Source organism: Linepithema humile, chromosome 1 (genome assembly GCF_040581485.1).
Source record: "Linepithema humile isolate Giens D197 chromosome 1, Lhum_UNIL_v1.0, whole genome shotgun sequence".
Lineage (NCBI taxonomy): Eukaryota > Metazoa > Arthropoda > Insecta > Hymenoptera > Formicidae > Linepithema > Linepithema humile.
Window position 1 is genome coordinate 27,210,113 of NC_090128.1, and position 9,376 is coordinate 27,219,488.

Genomic DNA, 9,376 nt, shown 5'->3' on the forward strand with positions numbered 1-9,376 from the left:
ATCGATGAATCGATTCCTTCCTCTTTCAGATACGCAGGCGGTTCTCTGCCGACTTTGCCGCGCGACCTCGGAAATCGTCTCCTGGACATCGTAAAGCTGGACGACTACCAAGAGCCCTACCAGGCGCTAAAGTACGCGCCGTACTACAGCTACAGCACCGTCGTTATGGAGATGAAAGACATGATGCTGAACAACAAGGGCACCAACATCAATCACTCAGGTATGCGGCGCTCGAACGCACCTACACCTACACATGTTATACGGCGCGTGCTCGCGATTACGCACTCACGCACACGTACACACCCATACACGCACACTCATGCATCCGTGAACACATACATTCAACGGTCGCGGCTCCTGTGCCAACGATGGTGCACCCACATACGTCCCGGCAACAAAGCATTCGCCCTGACCGCAATCAATACACCATCCCCTTCTGCGCTCGCTCCTCCTTTGCTATATCATCCGCAGCGGTGTACGCGAACGGTGCAGTTGACACGTCGTACGATTATGCGGTACCGGAACTCGGCACGGTGCCTCTGCTCAATCAGGACGCCGGCGCCGGCCGCGGGGCGACCGTCTCCAGCGCCGCTGGCGACCAGGACAGCCTCTTCTCCAAGAGTTCGCGGACCACGAAGACCGAGGACAAGAAGGTGAGACACTCTCACTCCCTTTCTTACCCCTTTACAAGTTTATTCCGTATTGATTGGTCTTTGTGCTTTAATGCGAACTTACACGCATAATTTGCGAACTTAAGTTAGATACAAATAAAAACGTTATGTATAAAGTTTTACGAGATAGAATCCTTTACCTTAATAAAATCAATATCGTGAGATTGTCGAAAGCTAATAATGGAAAAAGTATCGGAATAAAATAAAAACAAAATTTTAATATAATAAATAAATTAGAAGTTGAAATGCATTCTCCTCTCTTATAAATCTCGATTTTAAATATATAGATATATATATATCTATTTTAAGAGATAAACCAGATTATTTATTTTTAATTTCAAACTATGTGATGAAAAATCAAAATATCTCTAAAATTCATATCAATGCGATTTCTAGCATTTATGTATATTTTATGTTGTTATTCGATAAAATAGAAATAGAAAAAATATTTTTAATTATTATTGATATATGCAATCAAAGATATCGCACGAAAGACCAAAATTGTAATTACGAATCACATTAAGAAGTCAACGACATTAAAATTGACACGAATATGAATAAAGAAGCTGTCCCAAATATAAATATACGTCGTTGTCGCGCTTGTCTCTATTAAACGTATCTCTGCGCTGATCAGAAATAAATTCACAATTAATAATTTAAATCAATATAGTGGAACGAGTGGAACATTTGGAGCAGATATACCTCCCGCGGGTACAGTATACCGTAGCTCGTATCCAGAATGCCAGAACACTGCACGAGGGCGGAAAAGAGCGCAGAAACCCCTCCGGGCCGACATCGAACACGCGAGACGATCCCCTGGGTTCTCCATCGGCATAAAAAGAATCACGGGATCGCGGCCGAAGGTCAATTTAAAAACGCGCGATCGGCACTGACAGCCGCTTTTTTTCGGGCAACATCTATACATATCGGATGATGATACAGCGATACTGATCAGTTAAAGGTCGACAAACATTCTGCACGTATATATATCTCGTTTATATATATTTATATACATGTATAACGAGAGCTCTTTCGCGAAACGTCCGTTCGAGTTTATGCACTTTTCATATACGAAAAATCATAAATATATCGTAAAAAATATCGCGATAAAATCGTACGTTCCCTTATCGCACAATTATCTGCATGTCGTTCAATAAAATCAAAATAAAATCAAAACAATATTGATGCAACGAAAATTATGCATCTTTTATATTGCGAGTCTTATCAGGATTTTCCAGAACTGTTTAATATTCTTTTTAATCGTAGATTCTACAATATAGCCAATTTGAAATAAAAATATTTTGTTATCTGTTTATATTCTCTGCCGAGATTGAACGTGAAAAGTTTATTTTATTTCTCGCTGTTAAATAACTATTTCGTATTTCTTTGAATATGTCGAAACGTTATTTTTATTACTTTCGTCCAGCACGGAATATGTATATCCGAAGTAAAGAAATAAGCAAATATCTATGATCGGTGTATAAAAATAATGCCAACTTTGATAGTTACTACACGCTTGCAGCAGTATTGTGCAGAATATCGGAAATAATTAACGCGGCGTTCTCCACGTCCCCGCGAGATATCATTCCTGTGACAGAAGCGACACGATCTCGGAAAAGGATAATTGGAGCGAACTACCGAACGAGCGGCGGCGCAAAAACGCCCGGCGTGTAACGCCATTCTGCTTAGACAATAAATCGCTATCGCGGCTCGTCTCACACACACGTGCGACCGAAATAAAGCCGGAGACTGCGGCGCAGTCAGCGCGAATCCAGCGCGGTGTCCGCGAAATCGATCGATCGATCGCCGTCGGCCAGCCTGTAAACGAACTCCCGTCGACAGGACGCGTCGACAGGGGCCCTTTCGCGGATACACCGGCCGCTGCAACCCCTATGGAATGTATCATCATTACGCGGTCCGGCGGCTTCCGGACCAGTTCGCTCCGTTAATTGCGGAGAGAAAGCGCGTCGTGTAATCACGTTTCCAACCGCTCCGCCTACAAGCGGAGCGTGCGGGACGCATCCAGCCGACATCGCAAAAATATTACGCGATAGGGGTTGATTTCACGGCCAACCATCCCGGTATCGGATGTCACGCGTCTCCTGGTGAGATTATACGGCCCGTACATGCGAAACTTCATGACGCAGGTAATTTCTTTTTTTAAGAGCCGCGCGACGCGACGGATCTCGCCTCACATACCTACGTTTTACAGCGACAGTAAAATGATGTCGCGCGCGAGATGCGCGTCGCACAGATGAACCATTTCCGCCGGAAATAAATAGCTGATCTTGGATTACATCGGATTACACATTTTACGGATAACATTGCGCGCGACTATCTGTCCATTCACGCGTATTTTCATGAAAAATCGAGACAGTCGAATAAAATATATCACGCGCGTGTTTTCCAACGGAAATTTGTGAGTTCCAAAAATTTGTGACAATTTTCACTGTGAATTTTGCTGAACGAAATGTAAAAAGTAGTGATTGTAACGGATGATAGGGAGACATTCGGAATATCTTATATTTGTACATATGTTTTTACCGCAACAATCTTAGATTGAGATTCTACGCGTTCGTGTCGGGAAATATAAGGGAGAATACTTGATAAACATTTACCATTCTATTCCGCGATCGATTCCCTCGCAACCATGAATGCGAACAGCTTCTTCACCGTCGAGTGAGTCCTTTCTCCGCGCCGGGGTACACATGTGTCCCGCGGATAGACACATCTGGTATCGCGGTTTGTGTATACGGTTTCCGCGACGTGAATCGAGATTGATCCGCGCACAATGCTCCGAACGGGACGCTCCGGAACCGAAAGTGCCCTGTGTCTACGTCGAGACGTCTGCGCGTGATTGACATCCGACAGCGCCACTCGAAACAGTCAAAACATTTCACCCCGTGTCGCGCCGAGTCTGGCCTTGACGCTTCGTAGCGACGCCAATCATCCTTCTCGGCGGATTCACTGTTATCCATAAAACGTGGATTATCCGGCGAATATCCGTACGACAATATTTCTTTTCATGTCACTCTCACTTATGAGAACGTCAAGTTACAGAACGACTTTCGTCCACGCTCCTCCGAATGAAAATCGCGAGTGTGTATTGTATATTAATTGATCGCCCTCTATGCAAAATCCTTGGCTTTTCACCAGTGGATTCGTAGAGTGGCGTACGACGCGATCAATCGTACACTTGTAAGACGTGCTGTATTACATGTACTTTTAGTCTTTAAAATGTCCGTAGATAATATAAATAATTCGACAGTATATTTTTCTTCCTGCCTTCTATCGTCCTATCATCCAAAAGCGTTATCGCAAAGTTCCGTAATTTTTTATGCAAGGTATAGTTTCATAAGCCGAGAATGTTCTCTCGATGAAAATAGCACGAGATATATCACGTCCTGTCTAACATTCTACGAGTCGGCTTTTACCGACCAATCGACAATAGAATAGTTCACGACCGGCGGAACACTTGTAAGTCGTGCTACAGTTCTCCATGCGCTCTCTCGTGCACTCGGGAATCCGCAGATGCGGGCGCGAGAATCGAAGGGGGAGGATAGGCTATTCGTACGAATGACGGCCGTAGATCGAGCGATACCCATGATGCACCCCGGCGCGACTAGCGTGATCATAGATCGTTGATTATCGTCGGATAATCCGCACAATACATTTGCGCTTTCGTGTTGCAGTCGCCGACTCAACAGGAGGTACTCTCGGCCCTGAAGAAACGTCTGGAGCAGACCAGCGTACCGCTCTTCCCACGGCATCGCCTTCGTATGCTCTCTAAGCTCGCCGAAGGAGCCTTCGGAACGGTAATGGCACTGCTATTACACCCGCGAATGTAATAAATATATTTTTCCAATTACAGACGTGGAAGCGAATGAATAAACGCGTTTGTTAATCAATTGCAGATAATCGCCAACGATAGCTTCGGGAACTTGCGGGAATAATTTTACGCATAATTTGCGCGTTTGTTGCATTATTATCGTATTCGAATTCGCTCTTTAAGAATTACGCGAGGAAATCAGCAAAATATAATTAACAATTCATCAAAGTTTATCGCTGAGCGATATTCTACCATTCTACCATTTTCATTTTAAGGAACATGAAATTACTCCAGTGTAATGTAACAAGAGAATTTCCAACGCTGTTACAACAATTAATTTATCAACTCTTGCCACCACGATTGCATTTACATGCCGAGTGAAACAAGTTCGGACGCGGGCGGACTATTTCACGTGAATTCACGGCGTTGCGCCTCCACGCCGTCACGTCGACGATCGCGAAATCAATCCGTTTGTTGGCCGCACGGCGCGCACAGTTAATTCAGCGTGCGCCGGATGCGCAACAATACGTCGATTAACGAAGTGCCGGGGACGCGTTATTCTTCGCCGGCACAATGTCGCCTCGTCGGGGTCGTCGAGGATAATCAGTTTAGGATGCGTTAGAGCGGCTAATAATTCCCTTTTGTTTCCCACGCCAGGCACGACGGACGCGCCGTTAATGACGACGACGGGCGAGGAGGATCGTCAGAACGTACGTTCGTTTCGCGCACAATTCGCCAGTTGCCGCGTCAGGCGTCCGCGGGCGGGTGTGTACGCCGCGCGGCAGGATGCATCCGCATGCACGCGCGGTCGTGCGGACTTCCTACGAGCTCGCAAGATCGGACACGTTGATCTCGACTCGGTGCGAAATCAATAGCTTCGCACGAGATCGCCGGAAAATCGCCGGAGAATCCCTTACGCACAATATCGCGGAAGGATGCAGCCGTGGTGCGTTACGTGACGCATACGATGGTCGATTATTCTTCGCTTCCGCTCGAGGCCCGCAGCTAGAATTACTAGCATCCGAAGATGGTTCTCTGACGGAATGTATTTTTACGTACCGCCGGTTAATGAAAAGAATACATTTCCTTATTCCGTATCATTTTCAAGCAAAGGAAAAATAAAATTGCAGAAGCAGATCATTCTTGGATAATTATGTGAGAAAAAATTATGTCAATTTCGTAACTTAATTCAATTTTGTTCCACTATAAAAACTTTCGTGCATTTCTTTTTTTAAATAGCATATTAAAAAATAAGTTTTAAAACTGCAGAGTTTGTTGTCTAAATATTTACCACATTTTCTCTTCAATTGGCACTTCCGTGCATTTTTTTTAAATAGCATATTAAAAAATAAGTTTTAAAACTGCAGAGTTTGTTGTCTAAATATGAGTTAGTTGCCTAAATATTTACCACATTTTTTCTTCATTTGGTACTTTAATGTTGAAAAAAAATGTTTTCAGCATAATCTACTTTATTGCATAGTTGAGAAGCCAAACAGAAATCAAATTGTAAAATTGTAAATTATTATTATAACTGATACAATCGCGGAAAATATAAAGTGGTGAGTTCGTAGAAAGTCTGCTTGTACAAAATCACGTATGACGGAGCTCGTCAAAATTACGAGAAATTACGAAATTTCGGTTGTTTCTGCCGAATGTACTCCGGTCATAATAGTTTCTACGCATATACATAGCACAATTCAAACAAATTACATGTATAGGTATACGTGGCGGAAGCTGAAGGAATCCCAGAGTACGGAACGACTACCACCCTCGGCAAGCGACTCGTCGCCGTCAAGTTTTTACTGCCGGAAGCCAGCGAGAAGGAAAAGTGAGTATACACGTCTATATGCAAGCCGCAATTTGCATTCTGTTTCGTTATGGCGACACTCGATTGAGCGTACATGCCATCCGCTAACCCGTTTCCGCCGCATGTACAACGATAAACCTTTTACAGCCAAGCGGGAGACGCGTTTCCACGTTCGCTATACGGTTACGCTCGCGATTTTATGCAACATCCGTTCTTATATCGACCGATAGATCATGAACTCGCTTCCGTAAACAGATAAAATCGTGAACCACGCTGAGAAAGATAAAAACGCGATCTTCAAATGCATCGCGAAACAAATCGATCGTAAAGTCTCAGATAAAGATGTAAGTTTAAATCCAGCAGACTTTTTTTTATATATTTTACGATCTACTATGTTCTATTTTTTTAATACAATCCAATCGTGTTTAGATAATCATACTAATAATTGCGTATGCATTGATTAGAAGCAATGTTTTCATTTCATAAATTCGGTATCGTAATAATATTAAAATTTACGAGGAAAAGAGGAAAATATTTTTTTCGTCAGACAAAAACGAGGTTTGCTCGTGATGTAAATATAATACGATGTAATATAAATGCTCGTGCATAAAAGCGTGACAAAAGGGAGCGTGGAGAGAGAGAAAAAGACAATAGGCTTAATTATGCATGTCGAGTGAGTCTATTCTCTTGGTGCGCAATACGTCAAATTTAAAGCTGGAGAATAAACGGTGTCCCTTGAGTTTCCCAGCCGACGCACGCGCGATGTTTTCGCGTCGCGACGCGCCGCTCGTCGTGGAAGCCCCGCGGTCGCGAAACGTCCGGATATACCGTTCTCGGACGATCGTTCTCGCGGCTATCGCGTCAGACATCAGAAAAAGGCCAATTCGATTCCACGAATGGAACGGATTTGCATACAATGACCGGGAGATAGGATATCGGGGACTTCGGTGCGCACTCCGGACCGACGTGCGGCACGGGAGAGGGGGATCTCGTAGCGGAGATGACAAAGCTTCCTTCCGACGAACGGCGACGAAAATCGACGACCCTCCCCATTGGATACCGCACCGCCCGGGACCCGTTGCACTCAGCAGGCTCCGGGCATCGGCGAGCCCGGGAGAGCCGGAGAGAAATTTCGTCGACTCCGTTCGTGGAGTAATCTGTCGGACGTCTGAGACGACGCAGTGGAGAATAGCGAGCAATTTGGCTGATTTAGCGTGCACAAGTGTATCTACTTGCGCAAGGAATTGCGCTGCGGCGTTTCCTAACAAACCCCGATAGTGTAGCGCGCTCAGCACGAAGTAAATGCACAAACATTTTACGAAAGTTTGATTAATTTACTAATTCTTTATCAATTATTAATCATTTTATATATACTTTTCGTCGACGTTTCGCTATTAGATAAAAATAATTTTTTAGCTGAACAACTCGATATTCATTTTATGATATTTTTGTCATTGACTAATTTAATAATTAATTACCATAAGAATATAAATTTTCAGAAGAAAAATAATTCATATAAGCGATTTATTCCAGTCATTTTTGTAGCAGCTCTGCAAAAATATCACGAGGCGCCAGCTTATTATTACGCGAGAATAGCTCTATCACCTTCAATCGGTTATACTTTAAACGCTATTGATACTTTGATTATTTTGTTATGAGAAGATCGACTTTGGGATACCTAAATAATCCACGGATGAAAGCAATCCCGATAATTTTGTAATCTCCTGTATATCGGAGCAACGCACGCAGCCTCTGAGGTCCGTAATATTTTATCTCGCGCGAACACCGAAAGATTTTCGAGCGCCGCGGATCCTCGGTGCCCGCTCACGCAACAAGTCCCCTATCGCGCGGATGACTTATAGCGTCTCGTGACTGCAGACGTCGGCGCGTTCTCCCCCAGCGTCGAGACGCGAACGGTTGCGGCGTCCGGAAACCGCAAGCCCGCATTCTTACGTTGCAACCCGCGCGAAAGACAAAGGGTGGCCTTTTCCGCGTCAGTTCTCAGCACTTATTATTTTAATTTTAATTACAGTTTTACCGTGCAGAATTAATTTTTAGCTTCGCGATTGCATCTTTGAGATAAATTTCTGATTGATTATCGCCGTCATATCTCGATTGCCTACATTATGATTCGAAATGCCTTCCTACGCATTGGTGCAAAGCAGAGCGCGACTGCGAAGGACCTTCGTCCGATTATAAATGATAAAAGTACAACGGGTGATGCTGGCTCGTGTAGCCGCTCGTTCGGCCGCATCGGAGGAGGCCGTGCTGACGGCAGATAAGGAATATTTTATGCGTCACGCTCGGTATCGCATGTCGCAGCGTGCGACCTGCGCTGACACTTTATTAAAAATAACGCGTCGGTTCAACTGCACATCCATTCGCAGCGGACAGACGACAGATGGATCACCCTCGTAAATGCTACCGACCTACCGAAAATCGTGATGATAAAATCTCGTCGTCTTACATGGCAGTATGTTAATTTTGTTACGAAACATTAAAAAGTGTTCATTTTTTACGCGCAAATTTTAATCTTATTTAATCGAACTAAAAAATTATAATTAAATATAACTTTTTTTTATTTTAGATACTTTACGTTCCTGAAGTTTATTTTAATTGCCTGTTAATCTGTTTGCATATTTATGTCTACTACTAAAGATCGCCGTCGTAAAGATTGAAATGCTCGCGTTAGCTGTCGATTATCACCCGAAATTGGAGTTGACGTGTAAAATCGCAGATCTGACATCACGTATGCGTTCGCGGCACCGTAAACGCCACCATCGCGGAATCGGAAATGTTCCTGCATAACTGCCGATGCCGGCGGCACAAGAGAAGGGAAATTGAACCGCGAATACCAACTTTCGGCTAATGCGGCGTCATTAACCCGCCTTGGGGCCGACGGCAATGTTGAACAGACTATTTTGCATAGTAGCCAACGGCAGAGCCGTACCTTTTGCGCGCCCGTGGGCCCGGATCGCGCGCACCAGCGGGATTCGCAGTTTACGGGGAATCGATACGCGGGACGTCGCAATTTTGTTAACGGCCGCATTAAGCTATCACGCGAGAGTG

At 44.3% G+C, this 9,376-nt stretch overlaps 1 protein-coding gene across 1 annotated transcript in view; it reads left to right on the forward strand.

Annotated features, from left to right (window-relative positions):
• LOC105668533 (discoidin domain-containing receptor 2-like) overlaps positions 1 to 9,376 on the forward strand; it is a 135,866-nt gene that overhangs the window by 111,832 nt on the left and 14,658 nt on the right. The window contains exons 9-12 of the mRNA XM_012360965.2: positions 30 to 220; positions 472 to 653; positions 4,364 to 4,486; positions 6,219 to 6,328. Of these exons, the coding sequence (XP_012216388.1) occupies positions 30 to 220; positions 472 to 653; positions 4,364 to 4,486; positions 6,219 to 6,328 (606 nt within the window). The remainder of the gene's footprint in view (positions 1 to 29; positions 221 to 471; positions 654 to 4,363; positions 4,487 to 6,218; positions 6,329 to 9,376) is intronic.